Genomic DNA, 18,382 nt, shown 5'->3' with positions numbered 1-18,382 from the left:
ATTCTGAGTATGGTTGTAACTAATTTATGCATTTATTTATTCCTATGCAACATGTTACATGCCTGAAGTCTATGGAGAGCATCATAATAATACATTTTATTTTAAACGCACTTTACATTTGAAAGCAAATCTCAAAGTGCACAATAGTATAGAAACAAGGGATTTGTTTGTTTTTTGCTCTTCGTGAATCGCCGTTAATGGCTTTATCAACCAGCATAGCTAGTTGTCTAGCTGTCTGTATTCTAAAGACGTTTTGAACGCTTCCAATCTATCATGAAGCTAGACAACTGCCATTTATTAGAATAAACGGTGTGCAGTTGTGTATATTTGAATAAGTAGGCATTTATTTCGCGTACACATTTCAAAGCTAGCTTACCACGAACATTACAGTAGTGTTGCTAGCATCTCGTACCGCCCATCTCCATAACCACCACTGACAACAACCAGCGCGGACATGCGCAGTAGAAGAACTGTCGTCTGCCACAATGAATTGTTGTCAATAAAGTTTTATTCTAATTAAAGTAAAAATCAAGTACCTGTATTTGAAAAAGCAATTTTTAAACAACTCTGGTTGTGTTGCGTTTCAGCCAACATATTTAGATATCAATCAGAATCCAATATATATTTCATAATGTGTTTTCATGGTTTTTTTTGGAGCCGATAAGTCGCCACACGGAAAAGAAGGAAAAAGACACTCTCACCAAAATAAAGGTTTCACATGTGAAATGTTGTTAGCTTTCACTTACATTACGGTAGCGAATCGTTTATTGTGAAATCCACAGCGGATGTCGTGAACTTCACGCTGTCGGCAGTCTTGACAAATAACTGCATCTCGTGTCTGCCAGCATGGACGACTTAGAGAAATGGCCAGAAATATACAAAGCAGCGGCAGAGAAGCGACGAGAACTCGTTCTCCAAGGTCCTTCAGTCGACAAGAGGATTTCTTCCGACGGGGGGCTCTCCTCCGTCGTCTATTCGCTCACTCTGTTGAATTATCTGGAGGTTAGCCAGTGCCCGAGTTTAACAGAGATCCACGAGGACATCCAGCGCCTCACAAACCTCCAAAGCCTCATCCTATGCAGGAATAGATTAGCCTCCATGCCGAATACGGTCTGTAAACTAAAGTCCCTGAAGGTACTGGACCTTTCAGTGAACACTTTAAGGGTTTTACCACGGGAAATCACCGAGCTAAGGGAGCTAAACACTCTCAACGTGAGCTGCAACAACCTCGAGCTCCTGCCGGAGGGACTGAGCCAGTGCACCAAACTGTCCGCCATCAATGTCTCGAAGAACCGCATCACTCGTCTCCCATCGGACTTCTACTCGGAACGACTGGATCTTCTCAGCACGCTGGTCGCTTCGGACAACTCCATAGAGCAGCTGAGCCGAGATGTTCACAAGCTAGCCGCTTTGAAGGTCGGCCAACCCTTTGTTTTTCTCTCATCGTGACGCATAATGTTCGTGGTTTACTGATTTAATTCTGGATACACGGCTTCCTGCAGCTATTTCTCAACAACATGCTTGGGGTGCTTGTGTTTCAGGGTGGGACTACGCGTTTTACACGCAGTACAAGGGCATTAGATTTAACATTTCCAGCTGCAGCTAGGCAGAACAGCTAACGGAAGGGACCTATGGAACTCCGGGTCTGATGGTGAATGGCCGGATGACCACCAGATCGCGTTCAGTGCCTCGGAATCCGTGTTCTCGCGAGACGTTAAAAAAAAGAAACTTTATTAACCTCAATCACAGTACAAACTCGCAGCAGAGGTCTCACCCATCGACATTACACAAAACAATCACATCTTAAGAGATCAAAATAGAAGGATGATGATGAATATATTTATTCGATAGAATGTTAGGGTACAAGTACAGTCACACAGTAGCATGTATTACAGTACAAGTACAGTCAGACAGTAACATGTATTACAGTACAAGTACAGTCAGACAGTAACATGTATTACAGTACAAGTACAGTCACACACCCTGTCTAAGAGGAACATTTCAAAAAAGCCCTTGCGGTCTTGTTTCCATTGAAAGTCCTTCGTACATAAATCATCAATATTTAACAATACTGTGCAAATAAAATAAAAATAAATTACTCCACAGATGCAAAATAATAATAAATTAAAAGACACATATGTACAACGTAGGTGGACAAAAAGGGGGGGGGGGGGGGGTTGATCCGGAGAGAGTCGTGATGACTATCTCCGTTTCTGCCCCCCTGAAAGGTGAATTTTTAGGGCCGTTTTGAGGAGGCCAAAGAGGTGCATGTTTTGAGGGCAGGAGTCAAACAGTTCCACCCCTGGGTGGCAGTATTGTAAAAAGATGATTTACCCATGTTTGTCTTATAGGGGGGGGTAATCAGGTTGTTGTTGAGGCTGTGGGTGTCACTAAATCTTTGGAGGTGTTTAGTCAGGTATGCAGGGATTGAGGGGACTGAGGGCAGATCAGCGTTGACTATTTTAAATGCCAATCCCATTTGAGTTGGGAATCAAACAGTGAGGAATATAAAATCAGTGATACAAATATGTGCAAAAGGAAGGAAAGAATGAGAAGGAAAATAAATAAATGCAAAAATGACCACAAATGCAAGAAGAAGAAAAATAAAATATATAGGTAAATTCAAGCTGAGTAGCATTCAACTCCTGTGCTTTTCCGGTCTGTCTTTCAGGTGCTGGATCTCTCTAACAACAAGCTGAGCGAGATCCCTTTTGATCTGAGTGACTGCCCCAAACTAAAAGAAGTCAACTTCAAAGGCAACAAGCTGAGCGACAAACGCCTGGAGAAGATGGTAAATGGATGCCAGACCAAATCCATCCTTGACTACCTCAGAGGAAAAGGGAGGCAGGTCGAGGATGGAGGTGACGTGGACAGAGGTCGCAACACAGACAAGGGTAAGAGACAACAGCAGAGGAAGAAGAAGGAGAAGGTTGCTGCCGAACAGGAGGCGCTGGAGGAGCTGAACAAGATGATTGTGAGGGTTCTCCATGTTTCCGACGGTCCTGCGGCACTCGAGGTTAAAGTGAGTGCGGAGGTGAAGGACGTTCGACCATATTTGGTATGCTGTGTGGTCAGAGGGATGAACCTGATGCCTGGAAATGCACTGAAACGATTCTTAATGACTCAGGTAAGGTCAGATCCCTCTACTGGTGGCGTACAGTCGGAAGCAGGATCGTTCAATTGCCATTTATGTCGGGTTTATAGGAAAGGTTTACTATTTATATCAGGTTTATAGGAAAGGCTTACTATTTAACTTCTGATTGCACTAATCAAGTCACAGAAGAAAATGCTAGCAGCTTGATCCAGCAGATTTTGTGATGGGGTTTTTTTTTTTACCCGGAAGGATGCATTTAAGGACCACAGTACCCTCTTATTCAGCCCCTTGAAGAACCTCTTATAAATGATTATTATTATTTATAAATCAGATATTGTTTAAACACTGTGTCAACCTTTAGACACTTATGTCCCAAAGCTTTTCCTCTTAAGGCCTAAATTAAATAAAGGGCTGACCTCCAACAACAAGAAAAATTGCCCTTTCTTACTCACAATCATTTAGATTGGGTCAGATGGATTCCATCATGTGCCAGGAAATCCTGAAAGAGAACGCCTCACTATCTGCGAGGAAGCTACAGCTTGAAGCTTGGGCATCATTGGACATGCCAGATTCTTGAAATCCAAACAGGCTTTGTTTCAGAAGGCGTGAGGAAATCACAGATTCCTGATTGAATTCTGAATAACTTTACTCTGACCATCTTATTGCCGCTTGTTTAAAAGGACTAAGTTTCCGTGGCGGCAACAGAGGATTGACTTTTTTTTATTTTTTAGACAAAGCTTCATGAAGATTTGTGTGGGAGAAGGACAACGGCAACCATTGCAAGTCATGACATGCAGCTTGTCAAAACTCCCCTTGTTTACGATGTCAAGTCTCCTACCCAGCTGAAGGTGTGTTCATTATTCATAGCTTTCAGTCCAAACCTCAATGAAATGAAACACTAAAATGAGATCATTCTTGACGTGCATCAAAGCCTTGTTTTACGCTGCAATCCTGTGTTTAGATTTGTTGCTGTAGAGTCCAAGTACCTAAATTCATCTGAAGTTCACAGAAGGCCACATTTTTTTATTTTCTTAGATTGCGCCGCTGGGTCGGAAGGAAATGACCGCTGTTGAGCTGATCAGACGCCTCCAGCTGGAGGCCGATGAGCTGAGGAAGCAGAAGAAACGGCAGAATGTCGCAGGCCTCCACAAGTCAGTGGCGTTTATTCTGCAGAACACAAGTTTTGATTCAGCCGCTTGAGGAAGTGTTCATGAAAGTCCTCTTTAGTTTAGGGGCAGACCTTAAACAAAAGAAATGGCAAGTGTTGCAAAAGGAATCTCTATAACTTTTTAGTTATGTTAGGAACTCATTTTAACACGGCTCATCGTAGGTTACAGGCAGTCACTGAGCAGTAGGGATGTTCCGATCAGGTTTTTTTTTTTTTTGCCTCCGAGTCATTTGATTTCAAACCGATACCGAGTCCTGATCCGATACTTCTATAATAATAGATAAAAAAAATAAAAAATAAAGACGAGTGAAGAAACGGATCCAGGATGTCCCTTATTTTTTCTTTTATTCATCTTATTTCAACATTTAACTTGTAAACAGAGCACTTCTGTGGCGTAGCTTCAACATTCAAGTAATAAATCAAATACTCTTTTTTCCACTTTGGACTTGGACTAGTGCAACAGGGAATATTTAAAATATAATGAACAGCACCTCGATCGCCAGGTTTTTGTCATCCACTTCAAAATATCCTCGCGCGACTGGCTTCGACCTGCTTCTGTGCATTCAACCAATAGTGTCACAGGAAGTGACATCATGCCGCACGCAATACCATCTCTGTAGGAGAGAGGTCTCACTCTGTGCCACAGCGTAACTCCAGATCGAACAAAAAGTACCGGTAATGACAATAAATCCATATCCATAAATATCCGAGTCCTGATCCGGAGCTAACGTCCGATTCCGATCGAGTCCGCAAAGCTCGTGATTTCCGATTACGAGATCGGATCGGGACATCCCTACTTAGCAGTATACATCTGTACGAATGGCGTTTGGAAAGAGTCAATTATGACATGTTGCTTATCTAGAAGCTCACCGGTACTAAATATATGGTGGTGTCACAAATGTCAGTCTGTCCATCTCATAACGTTTGCCGTCTAGTTGGAGTGTGTGTTCATAGTGAGTAATCAAGTTTAAGGATTTTTGGGTTAAGGGAAGAGCGTCACGTATTTGGAATATTTGGTTTTCATCACATGCACATGCTTCCACCCAAATAGAAATGCAACTCTTAGAAGGTTTTGTGTCTTTGGAGCTTTTCCCAGACAGACCGTGACATGAGCGTTACGTTTCCATTCAGTGACTGGAAGATGTAAATTTAAATCGGATTAAAGTCACGTTTTGTCTCTTAATTAACTACCGTAATTGCTGAACTATTATGCGCACCTGTGAAAAAGCCGCACCCACTGAATTAAAAAATATATATATTTTGTACTAAAATAAGCCGCACATATTCGTAAGCCACAAGTGCAATCAGATCCGTAACTTCGGGATAAGGATTGGCTCTAGGGGCTGGGTCGGTCGGGCTGGGCTCGAGCCGCGGCTGGGGGAGCAGTCGCCCCGTCGCCCTCCCCTCTCCGCCCGTCGGAGGCTGCGCGGCGCGCGCGCCCGCCTGGCGGGGTGTCCCCGTCCCCCTTGCCCCCGTGCCCCTCATCCTCCGTCCGCGGGAGCGTGGCGCGGCAGGGGTGGGGACGCCCGGGAGGTCGAGGGGGTGGGTTCCTTCCCCGCTACGCGGCGCGTCCGACGCCGCGTAGCGGATGGCGGACAGGCGGCGGGGACCGGGTACGGCGGTCCGGCGGCGGCGACTCTGGACGAGCGCCGGGCGCTTCTCGCGGATCTCCCCAGCTACGCGCAAGCGGGGCTTTCCCTCCGGGCGGGCGGGCGTTAATTTTGTAACGAAAATAAATAGGCTTTAACGAAACACGGCTCGTAACGAAAGTGGGAAAATATACGTAAATTTGCCGCGTCGTTGCATAAACCGCAAGGTTCAAAATATTGGAAAAAAGTAGCGGCTTGTACACCGGGAATTACGGTAGTCCAAAATACCCCCCCCCCCCCCCCGAAAAAAATCCAAATGAAAAGCAGGATTTAGTTGTTGTTCTCTCTCACATGCTATTCACGTTGTATATGTGTGTTTAGAAAACAGAATACATATTGTTACAAAGAGCGAGGTACATGCATGCGTCTCGGGGGTCCATGACTGTTGGATATGTTGCTTCCCAAAGCTGCTTTATCATCCTCTCTCTTTTGCCCTCTCCTAATGATGTTATTTATTCCCAGATACCTGCAGATTCTCCAAGGAAAAGAGTTCTATCCTTGTCTCGTGGATGCAGAGGGACATGTGATCTCATTCCCGCCAATAACCAACAGTGAGAAAACCAAGGTGCCGCTTTTCTTTCTGATAATCTTGCAGCACTTTAGAGTAACTCATTAAATGCACCCAGTAACATTGAAAATGCATGTCATCTTATCTGACATTCCACAGTGTGTGTCTGTCTTTTTATATTAATGACATAGACTATAAATACTATATTGACCCAATCCTCTAATTGGACCTTACAGATAAAGAAGAAAACCAAAGAGTTGTTCTTGGAGGTGACGAGTGCCGCCAGCCTGCAGACATGTAAAGATGTGATGGACGCTCTGATTGTAGTAAGCTGAACTTTTCCCTTCTTGCTCAGTCTATTTCTCCTGTGTCTGTTAGTGGGTTTTTGGAGGTTTTTTTGGTGGCAGAATTTTGAAAAAAAACAGTCAAGATTATGTCAAATATTCCCAGAATTGCTGTGCTGCTTCCAGACCAAGATATTTTCCACCAGGCATGGAGATGCCCAGAGGACAAACCATTTTAAAATCCATTTTTAATTGGCATGTTGAGTATTATTTTTACTATAATGTGATAAGTCTGTCTTCTCAGCTCTATCATGAGAACTTCATCTGACCCTACTTCCGACTTGACATGTGAGGTGCTGAGAGCAGTGATGAAGTTGGTGCTACAGCTCGGGTATTCAGGATGTGCCACGTTAATACATTTACAACGAGAAAAAGCACTCAAAGCACAGACCTCTGCCGAGCAGCTCATTCCAACCATGAAAAGTAAAAGTGAATTGGAGCTGATGTGTATTTAACTGATTTTTTAAATCTGTAAACTGGGTTTTCAATGTTGAAATGTAATATTTTTTCCTAACGTCATTCTGAATCCAGATGAAATTCGGCGGTGAGATAGAGGCCCCCACCCTACACGACTGTCAAATTCTATAAACATCGGTCAATAATCAACCGAGATATTGAGGAACAAATCTTTAAGCTCCATTGACTGCAGTTTTAAAGAACGTTTCAAAGTGATCCATAATCCAGATCCTTCCAGAGGTTTTCGATTTATCTTGCTAAAAGACAGACAACGGGCGGACAGACGAACAAACGGCGGCAGTTCGATTACAGAATCTCCGCCTTGCCTTGGCGGAGGTAACAACAGGCAGCATGTAATCATCATGCCATATGTAATCTGTATTTTGTGGTATTTGGAGACATGTTGCATCATTTGTACACTTCCCCCTCTTTCTCCAACTTGGTTTAGTTTATTATTCAATTCAAGTGTTATTGTTTGAAACCGGAGACACATTTAATGTGGATTTTAATTTGAACAGGGAAGAACATACTGGTATTGAAAGAGCATTTATTGTCTTGTCACAGAAAATGGCAGAGTTGAATAAGTTCACAGCGGAGCACCAGGAAGAAGCGGGCTCAGACGACGAAGAGTGTCGCCCACATGAACTAGCCTCCAGCGGTGAGACCTCCAGTGAGCTCATCATCCAGCAGGTCCGGACAGTCGACCAAGACGGGAACCTGAAGGTTGTCTATCCATCAAAGACAGACCTCTCACAAGTTGTTAGCAACTTGACCGTCATTTGGTAGTCCGTGCTGCTGAGGCCCGCTGCTGCTGAGGACGACTGATGTTTGCACTCGCACTCAACGCGGAAGTCATCTTATATTATATTGGTGAAACATTAAGATGAAGATTTGACAACATGCAATATAATTCCCTCCATTTACTTCAGGGAGCACAGAAGCAAATGTGTTAATGAGAACTTTAGTGATTAAAACCACGTCCAGCTGTCTTTTTGTTGGTATTCCCTTTTGACCAACGTTAATCTGTGCTTATGAAACACGATTTGATAGCTCTGCTTACTTCCTGAAAGTTCATTCATTTGACAAATTATGTAAACAAAATTCAAACAAATTTGTATCAGGAACTGAAGATAAGGTATGTGTTGAGATATATAATTTTTTTTCCCATTAAACATTGACCTTAACTGCTTTGTATTCACTTGCCTGTGATACTTATATTTGACAATTAACGGTCAGTCTTATTATTAGCCTTTCAGCAGTAGCAATCAAAAACAATCATTAAAGATACTTCCAATGGCGTTTTTTGTATTTGAGATTCTTCTGACCGGTTTTGTTTCACAAGCGAAGGTGTGTGATGGTGGTTGGACACGACTGAAAAATGAGACGGCCTCCATTGGAACATTTATGATGGGGCAAAAGTACTTTGCTACAACGACTAGTAATTTATCAGGAAAATGTGTGGCGTTGTGGTGAACTCTGAACACTCACTGTATTCTTTCACGTTGCTCGCACTGTTTTCTCAATTAGCCTTGATACTTCCATGTTTTGTTCTAGTCAGCATATTCCGTCTGCTTGCAGTTTGTCTGCACACGAAGATGCTCCCACACAGCCCCCCCCCCCCCCCCCCCTCTGTCCTGTTCTCATTTTAGACACACACACCATTTCTTGGTCTCACTTCATGATCACTATACAAGCCCAGTTTTTTCCTTTATTCTTTGTACTCATACAATAAAAAGCTTGTACTGTATTGTAATACAGTACAAGCTTTTTATTAGCATTTGTAATATACCCATAATAAACCCAACAGCAGAGGGCAGCATTTCAAGGCTTCGCTGATGAACCTGAGTGTAACTCTTCGAAAAACACTTATGACCTTTTTTAACTGATGGATTAAGTTGAATAATAAATTTTAATTGTGTGAAGCTCTTTATAATTGCCTATGAAGGGTACTATATTAAAATTTTTGAATCTGTAAATGGGGTTTTCAATGTTAATGTAATAAGTTTTTTCTTGCCTTATTCTGGGTCCGATCGAGATGAAATTCGGTGGTGAGATAGAGGTCCCCACCCTACGTGACTGTCAAGTTCCATAAACATCGGTCAATAATCAACCAAGATATTGAGGAACAAATTTCGAAGCTCTATTGACTGCAACGTTAACAAAAATTCCAGAGTGATCCAGAATCCAGGATCTTTTCTTGATCATCATCAAAATGTAATAATCTGTTCCTGGTAAGATTCCCAGGATTCCCTGACAATTTAATCAAGATCCACCCAAAACCTTTTTAGGAGACAGACAAACCGTTACAGTCAAAAACATAACCTCATCGGCGGAGGTAATAAATATACCATACACAAGACTGGTGACATGTTTTTAATATCAAGTAACACGTATTTCTGCTGTCCCGGCTTGAATATTGACAACCGCTCTTTATAAAGATACCAATGATACAAAAACTATTCAGAATACATTCCACAATTTTTCACAATATATTTTCTTTCCAACATGATAATAGTTATTAGGAAAGTTCCCAACAATTAAAATACAGCAACATATAAAACATGATGGTTTCTAGATCACAGACTGAAAATCCTGGAACGTGAAACTGAGAGACATCATGGTGAAGTCTGCCGCTTTCCTTGGGTTTGAAAGTAGAGATGTTTACGGAGGAAGTTAAAGGAACCAGGAATTTGCTTGTAGAGACCTTTTGCAGAGTTTTGGGAGACTTCATGGTTAACCTGGAAATAAGAGGAGACAATCGGACATTCACATTAAAAGGGTCTAAAATGGTCAAGGGGAATTATCAAACTGAGCTAATTTGGCTGAAATGATAAGAAAAGCTTACTATCATCAGTATGGTGCCCAAGTCACAGGCATCAGCATTGTCCTTAAGAACACGGTCCAGTGTCTCAACATACCAGGAACCAGACTGGGTGTCTCTCCAAGACACATAACCTGAACTCATATGGCCAAAGTGGCATTAGGAATACAAATACAGTAAGCAATATTTACTTATACATTCGTCTTGCTCCTCAAAACGGTCATTGGCGTTTTTCTGCGACACACACCTGGAAAGGTAGAATAGGACACCAGAATATCACCGGGGGTGGGCAGTGTGACACGGGCGTCAGGTTCGTCAGACATGCTGAGCGAGTCGCTGCTGGACGAGGTTGGAATAGCGTCTGTCTGGTCACCTGCTCCACGGACAGATGGTTCAAACTCATCTGGGGACGCCTCAGAGCCCGTGTCTCTCTCATCTGAGGGACATAAACACTCTTCTCTGTGAAGCTAATTTAAGTCTACGTGTAATCCTCCGTGCTGTTGTTTTTAGATATAGTCACGAATGCATTTTATATTGACTTATGAAACATCGCTGTCAGTATTATCTACCTCCTCCACAGGCCTGGATGAAGAAAAGTTTTGGTTTGCCCAGTAAAGATGGACAATGTTGGCCATTGAGGTAGTTTGTGATGTGTTGGACTGGGACGTTCTCTCCATCCACACCATACACAGCACCAGGGAAGCGGTTGTGACTCACCTGTAAAAAAAATAAAATGCAAACAGAGAACATTCGATGCCATTTCAGCAGTTGCCAGTAAAATAATAATAATTCAGAACATAATTGAGATAGTGCCAGGTGTAGTGTAGGACATATCTCACCTCAGTCCCGTGAGACAGCATGATGACCACACAGCAATCGTACTGTGAATGGTCTGTCTTAGATAAAGTGGACAGCTCGTGCTTGATTTGCTAGAAATGCAAAGATGACTTTCAGTTTACGTAACCACAAGCTCGAAAGCGTACAGCCGACATTGCTTTTTGACACGAGAGCTTTAGAAATCATGCTTACTCTTTGTCTCAGGTTTGCCTTAACTTTCACAATAAAGTTCAGTGCTCTGAATCTGCGCTCCATCTTGTCACAGTCTACGTTTGACCCGTTGCGCCTGCTCAGATTGCTCTGGGGTTCAAAATCAGTGTTGTTTATGATGAGGCAGAGTCCACATGGACTGGAATCCATTTTATAGCACTGATACACAACAGAAACAAAAGAGGAGATGTAAGAAAGCCCTTTTATTTTGCTAAAGCATTCTTTTTTTTTTATTGTTTCAAAAACAGCATGAGCAACTCACTGGAAAATCTTTTGGAGATTTGCTTTGAGTTCCTGCTACAATGTCCTCCTTTTCAGATGCTGTGATTAAAAGTATATAAAGTTGTGTTACGCATCAAAGAACTTACCAACCTGTTGCCAATATGTAAATTAATTGACTACTTTACATGGAGTGGGAGTAAGATCGGATCTGTGTCCTGGAGAAACAAGGTCATCGTATTTTCTGTCTGCACCCACGTCTACTGGCAGAGATGTTCCAGAGGCTGAAAGCAAACAGCACACACAGGAGAAATACATCACCTCCAAAAGTGTTCTCTAGTACAAGATCAATATGTTACGAATTATTGCAATGCACAGTGGAATAATATATGATGACTAAACTTACAAACCAGGAGAGGATGGACAACAGGGCGAGCAGCCTGAGTGGATCTCACAGGCTGTGTTTGAACGTCTGGAGCTCCATTCCGTAGAAGGTTTAGCAAAGTGTGCTGACCTGTCTCCTGAAGGCATTCCAGAAATAATGGAAAGGCTCGACTCCCGCGGGTCTCTAAATCCAGGAGTAACAGCCTGGCCTGGTCGCGTCTGCTTCCGGGTCTCTGGTCAGAAACACAGAAGCAAATATGTACCAAGGACTTTCAACGGAAACAAGACCGCAAGGGCTTTTTTGAAATGCTCCTCTTAGACAGGATGTTTGACTGTATTTGTACTGTAATACATGCTACTGTTTGACTGTACTTGTACTCTAACATTGTATCTAATAAATATATTCATCATCATCAACACTCTGTGCCAGTATCAGGCTATATGATGTCGATAGCGAGGCCAACGCGGCTGCCATACCATTATCTTCTCAATCATGTCTTGGGTGAATATTCCCTTTTCAAGAAGGACATCGTAGAGGATCAATGGATCCAACTGTGTCACGAGATTGATCCTGTAACGGCGAAGAAGAGTCTTGTCCGTTTCCTCCATTCAATACAGATGTAACAATAAATAATTAGAACAAATAAACTTGTTCCATGTAAAAAAAAAAAAAAAGTTAGTATGTTAAAATGACCGCCAATGTAAAGGGAGACTGGTAATTTATGTTATTCCTGTACAAATATTACAAGTTTCCTTTCGGTTTTACTCATTCCTGCGCTGATCCATACACCACTTCCTTGTTTACGCATCCTTGCTTTGTGATTGGTCCGTCAAGACAGGATGCGTTTGACACTCTCTGCAGCGCGCCGCTGCTGTTCGGTTAACCCGCCTGTCTCCACACGTTCACGAAGACTATCGCGGTGCGCGGAGTGATAAACCGAGCGCACACAAAAGGAATCATGGGGCGTCACCAATTCCTGCCCCCCCATTCTGCTGCTTCGCAATTTGACAGCTCGCCCAGGATGGAGGAAGTTCAAGATACTGTTTCACACGTCCTTTGTTTTTTTTAGCTGCCTTTTTTTTGACATTAGCAAGAAGCAAATAACCTGCAGCAGATATACGGCCTAGTACCAAATCACTCCGTCCATTAGAGGTGACGAGCGCAGCGTTGAGACAGACGATAGAGCTGCTGCAGCAGCGCAACCGACCCAATTTACTGTCTGACAACACGATACCGCAATTTCTCATCATTTGCATCATGTCGATGTCCTGGCATGCCTTCACCATTACTACTATATTAGTAATATTGCATGATTTTCAAGTATGAACATTGTCAGATCCACTTGATGTGTTACAGGTTACTGCGATGGCAGGGTCAAAGATGCCCCTGCTGCTGGCTGTAGTGGCGTTCATCTCGGCAGTGCTGCTGGCAGGAGTGACCCACGGGTCTGAGATGGACTTGTACAAAATCTTAGGGGTAACCAGAAGTGCGAGCCAGGCTGAGATAAAGAAGGTCTATAAGCGTCTTGCAAAGGAGTGGTAAATATATATACCCCCCCCACACACACACACACAGTTTGTAATTCTAATGAGCATCCTCTGTTCAAGGCATCCTGACAAAAACCAAAGTCCAGGTGCTGAGGCCATGTTTATCAAGATTACAAAGTCTTATGAGGTTAGTGATAAAAAAAATAATTCTTTTTTTTTTTGGGGGGGGGGGTTATGCTGCAACATATTTTGCAGCATAACCTCTTTTGGGTCATGTGCTTTTTTTTTTTTTTTTGCATTTAAACAGCACAAGTGGAACATATCTGCTATATTCATTTTCATTCTACCACCAATGTAGATCCTATCCAGTGAAGACAAACGCAACAATTACGACCGTTACGGGCAGACGGATGACACCCAGCCATACGGCAGCGGGCGCTACAGTCATCATCGCCATGACAGCTTCTACTTCGACGAGTCGTTTTTCAGCTTTCCCTTCAACGGCAAGAGCCACAGGGACTTTGCAGACAGCAAGTACATATTGCACTTTAACCAGTATGTCAGTTTTGTGGTACCTGACAGCTACAAGAGGCCATACCTGATAAAGATCACCTCTGACTGGTGCTTCAGCTGCATCCACATCGAGCCCGTCTGGAAGGAGGTGGTGCAGGAGATGGAGACGCTAGGTTTGAAATAGAATTATGAATCATTCAGAATTACCTATAGGGATGTGCTGTCATACCTTAAGTTGTACAGAGGGAGTCGAAAAAAAGGGTTGCCATGTAAATGTTTATGGATATCCTGACTTTGCAGGCATCGGAATAGGCGTGGTGGATGTTGGCTATGAGAGACGATTAGCCAATCACCTCGGTGCCCATCGCACGCCATCAATACTTGGAGTCATTAATGGCAAAGTGACTTTTTTCCATTATGCTGTAGCAAAGGAGCACCTGAAGAAATTTATAGAAGACCTTCTTCCCCAGAGACTTGTTGAGCGGGTAAATATTTACTTGTCTCCTGATGCATGCTATGAATTGAGCATCTTGAAGGAAAAACCAAAGCAAGGTGTAGCGTAGGTTACGGGATTTATAAAGGATGTGTAGAAATATGGGTTGATTCCAAAATGAGCGAATCACTGAGCACGTTCTCTATTTCAGGTCACTGATAAGAATGACCTGCAGTTCTTGAACAGCTGGCACAAGCTCAACAAGCCAAATGTGCTTCTGTTCGACCAAGTGCCTGCAGTACCTCTACTTTACAAAGTAGGCCTGGTTCATGTATTTTTATTTTTTAACGTAAAATGTACCTCAGGTGACACTGAAAGTGGTTTGCATCACCATCAAAATAATGTTCATATGTTATCTCTGCATCGTCATAGCTCACAGCCTTTGCTTACAAGGACTACTTGCGGTTTGGCTATGTGGATCAAGGTATTTTAGAGACCTCCAGTCTGCAGAAACAGTTTAATGTCAACACTTATGCTCCAACCCTGCTGGTCTTCAAAGAGAACATTGACACGCCTGCTGATATTATACAGGTAAATTCGAGCAGCAGGAAGTTTGTGTAACAAAAAAAGAAGAAGTTCAGCCTGCACTGTGTTTTTTTTTTTTTTGCAGGCCAAAGGATTAAAAAAGCAAATTATTGACGAGTTCATATCAAACAATAAATTTCTGCTTGTGCCACGGCTGGTAAACCAGAAGCTCTTTGACGAACTCTGCCCTGTCAAACAGTTTCATAGGCGCAGGAAGTAAGGCGACCCACTTATTACCGTAGATGTCTGTTTATGGATTGTTAGTTAACAAAATCACAGCGGTGGCCCCCTTTCCTCAGATACTGCGTCCTGCTGATCACAGGTGAAGAAGAGACCTTTTCTCTTGGGAACCACGAGTTTTTCTCATTTGCTGCTACCAATTCCAAAGATGTTCTACGGTATGCCTACGTGTACCAACGGTTACAGCAACCTCTTTGTGAGGTTCTCATGCAGAACAAAGACAATGCACAGGCACCGACACAGGTACAACTAAAGGGCTGCCAATGACTCTGTCTGTGAGAAGGTGTGTTGCTACAGACGATGAAGTATATGGGTTTGAGATACTTGTTTTAATAATCACCAGAGTTATGTTTTACATAACTGATGCGATATTCTTTCATGCTTTTATAGGTTATTCCTCATTTACTCCTTGGTGAAAAAAGAAGTATCATATATCTTTGTAAATGGTCCAGTTGCTTTAATTTGTGAGGACCCCCCCCCCCAAAAAAAAGTGAATAATTCATGATTGAAATGATCTAATTCTGTAAGTTTACTCAGGTAGTGATGCTTGAGAGGCGCAATGCTGCAGGCAAGGTCTTTTTCAAACCTGTGACTGCCTGGAACGGCAGTGAGGAGAACAAGCGACATCTTCTGGAGGATCTTGAGCATCTTCAGAGGGACCCAGCTATCCTAATCCATGACGCGATGCTGCCTGAACTCAACAACGAGTTTGCCTCGGTATGTTCCCCTTGAGTAAAAATAATTTGGCTAAACAACACCAGCGTTATTCCAACTGTGTGCTATTATTTCAATACCAGTCGGATGCATTCAATATATAAATGCTCTACAGGTGTTTGTAATCCGATGGATCTATGCAATTTATGATTACATCTCTGAAGTCATTGATGATATTCTGCATAACAACTGGTAGGTGCGCATTCAACTGAAGTCACATTTTTAATTCATTCAAATGTTCCACATACACGTAAGGGTTTATATTAAAAATGCAGGCTTGTAAATCACGAACTACAACATTGAATTGTTAATTATATTTATTAAAGGAGACGCATAATAACACATTATGCTGATTTACAGGCGTGAGATGATGCCTCTTCTGTCCCTTCTCTTCTCTGCCTTGTTCATCCTGTTTGGAACTGTGGTCGTTCAGGCCTTCAGGTTGTTGTCTTGCTACACACTTTCCTTTTCACCATTATCTTTTTCTGGAATAATGGAATATACGATAATAAGAAGCTAGAGAGATAAGACAAAAAAGAAAAAAAGAAGTATTAATACTGTTAAATTGCACTTCTATGCCTGCACATCTGCTTTAGGAGAAAAAAAAAACTGTAGGAAAAATTGTGTGTTTTTCAGTGACTCAAGTAATGACAAGCAGACTAAACCGAAGACAAAACCCAAAAATGGGTCGGCAGAGACCAGGCAAGAGTACTTGTATATTTTACATAAATTAAAGAGTGCAGACTTTATTATGTTTTTTATGGTCTTTATATTCATATTTAATTTATAGTCGGCTGCCCAAGAAGAATTTTGTGGAGGTCACTGAACTGACGGATATCACTTATATGAGCAACCTGGTGAAATTGAGACCTGGACACATGAATATCGTGCTGGTTCTTACTGATGCGTCCAAGAACATCCTTCTTGGCAAGTTTGCCAAAGAGGTTTATTCCTTCACAGGGTAGACTGTTTTAATCACATTCACACTTTGTGCAACATGCAAAGTCCATTGTGAGTTTTTGTGGTCCATTCAAGTTTTTCATGACAATCACTCTTTCTACACTCTTCTAGGAGTCTGACATTGCATTACTCCTTCCTGAACATTGACAAACACAGCCAGTGGATGGACACGCTGCTGGGACATGCCCAGGACGCCACACAGACCCATGCAAATGAATGCGATGGGGGAAACGACAAGATTGACTACACTGGCTATGTGCTGGCACTTAACGGCCACAAGAAATACCTTTGTCTGTTCAAGCCCGTCTACACTGGGGAGGACCTCGACAGTAAGTCATCTGAAGATGAGGGAGGTACTACCGGGGGGAGGTTGAGGTCCACTTCCCGTGATGAGTACCGACCGCGAAAATCCAACCGAACCCGCAGCATAGCCACGCTACAGATGCACCATAAACTGGACCGACTGGGGTTGTGGATGGAAAGGCTCATGGAAGGCACTTTGCCTCGCTGCTACATCCCTGCCTGGCCAGGACTAGATAAGATCGCACCCAGCCAATAGTTGGTGGTGTATCAAAAAAGGACTTATTATCTATTGTCATACTGCCTTTGTGTTAGGCCACCTGTATTATTGCACTTGATTTACAGAATTTATTTTACTGTGGTACAGCATACCTTTCTTACGATCATTGCACGTTATTTAATTTACACGTTAGTCAGTACAATGACAAGCTTTGTAACCCCACCGTCCACACGTCCCAGAGCAAAGAAGAGAAATGCATGTCTTTTACTCTAAAAGCATCTCGGCCCATTTGGATTTCCTCAGCCACGATACCTTTCGTGCTGGCTCGTTTGTGCAATAAAGTGTACTACTGTAATGATACTGCCTTTTTCAATGGCTCTCAAAAAACATTTCTCTATGTTTACACTGATCATATAATAAAAAAAAAAATGATGAAAACTGTTCTGCTTGTACTTGAAATTGTACTTCAGTACAAGCAAGAATTTCTTTTTATACTATTCAACCTCTTTTAGCCAGTGACTTTATGGAGCAACCAGGCTGTCCACACAAGTTGCTGAAATGCGTTCTGGCTAGCCAAGGCTGAGTGACACATTCTCATTGTGTTATTTTGAATTGTGTAGTTGTCATAGTAAAAATCACGCTTTCTGTGTGCTTGCTTGATTTATTAACCTGTTTTATCAACAGCATTGATTTTTGGCTGTCATTCTGAAGACACTCTGTAAATGCTGTACATTATGCTATCTACCAGGCCTGTATTTTAAAGATTTGGTGAATGTTTGACATGGATTTCTCAAAATGCTATAATTCAAAGGTTTTCCTTATGGTGTTCCTTACAAGTGTACAAGTAAAGTCTTGTTCCTGCTTAAATTCCTTTTTTGGGGGTTGTAATATATATTTAATTCTTTGTCTTAATCTGACAACCAAAATCATCATCATTAAAAAAAGGGAAAATAATTTATCTGTCCAAAATAGTGAAAGACTGAAGCATCTGTCAGTTTACCTGTGGTGGCAAGTTCCAGTTGAAATTCTTGCGGAATTATAAACAGTCGAACTTGCTTTACTAACTTTGGTAGATGCTAACAAACCACATACAACAACAATGTGTTGTACCATCTGTCAAGCTTTGATAGGGCCTGGAGGCACAGAGGCCAACTCTGCCTTCTTTAATACTTTATTGCTGTATTCATGTTGCAGGTTGAAAACCTTAAAGACAGAAAATAGGAGAGAATTAGAATTAAA

At 42.3% G+C, this 18,382-nt stretch overlaps 3 protein-coding genes across 3 annotated transcripts; 2 read left to right on the top strand and 1 right to left on the bottom strand.

Annotated features, from left to right (window-relative positions):
* Positions 1-837: 837 nt before the first annotated feature.
* lrrc47 (leucine rich repeat containing 47) lies at positions 838-9,100 on the top strand. The gene is made up of 7 exons (XM_068749668.1): positions 838-1,416; positions 2,672-3,127; positions 3,826-3,942; positions 4,130-4,245; positions 6,374-6,476; positions 6,656-6,745; positions 7,784-9,100. Exons 1-7 carry the CDS (start codon positions 847-849, stop codon positions 8,003-8,005), a joined length of 1,674 nt encoding a protein of 557 aa, XP_068605769.1. The 5' UTR covers positions 838-846; the 3' UTR covers positions 8,006-9,100.
* Positions 9,101-9,612: 512 nt separating this feature from the next.
* On the bottom strand, positions 9,613-12,299 carry casp9 (caspase 9, apoptosis-related cysteine peptidase). Its single transcript, XM_068745457.1, has 10 exons — positions 12,168-12,299; positions 11,713-11,923; positions 11,495-11,590; positions 11,350-11,408; positions 11,070-11,246; positions 10,880-10,969; positions 10,610-10,757; positions 10,288-10,476; positions 10,065-10,174; positions 9,613-9,957 (listed from the first exon to the last, which is right to left on the bottom strand). The coding sequence occupies exons 1-10, from the start codon at positions 12,297-12,299 to the stop codon at positions 9,835-9,837; spliced, it is 1,335 nt and encodes a 444-aa protein (XP_068601558.1). The 3' UTR covers positions 9,613-9,834.
* Positions 12,300-13,056: 757 nt separating this feature from the next.
* dnajc16 (DnaJ (Hsp40) homolog, subfamily C, member 16) lies at positions 13,057-17,182 on the top strand. Its single transcript, XM_068749422.1, has 14 exons — positions 13,057-13,229; positions 13,299-13,365; positions 13,537-13,864; positions 13,992-14,176; positions 14,336-14,440; positions 14,557-14,715; positions 14,795-14,925; positions 15,009-15,192; positions 15,487-15,666; positions 15,779-15,855; positions 16,024-16,104; positions 16,300-16,371; positions 16,454-16,624; positions 16,735-17,182. The coding sequence occupies exons 1-14, from the start codon at positions 13,057-13,059 to the stop codon at positions 17,180-17,182; spliced, it is 2,361 nt and encodes a 786-aa protein (XP_068605523.1).
* The last annotated feature ends 1,200 nt before the right edge of the window (positions 17,183-18,382 follow it).

This window comes from Brachionichthys hirsutus, chromosome 2 (genome assembly GCF_040956055.1).
Source record: "Brachionichthys hirsutus isolate HB-005 chromosome 2, CSIRO-AGI_Bhir_v1, whole genome shotgun sequence".
NCBI classification, from domain to species: Eukaryota; Metazoa; Chordata; class Actinopteri; order Lophiiformes; family Brachionichthyidae; genus Brachionichthys; species Brachionichthys hirsutus.
The sequence above is the reverse complement of the archived record's forward strand: the minus strand, read 5'-3'. Positions and strand labels throughout refer to the sequence as shown.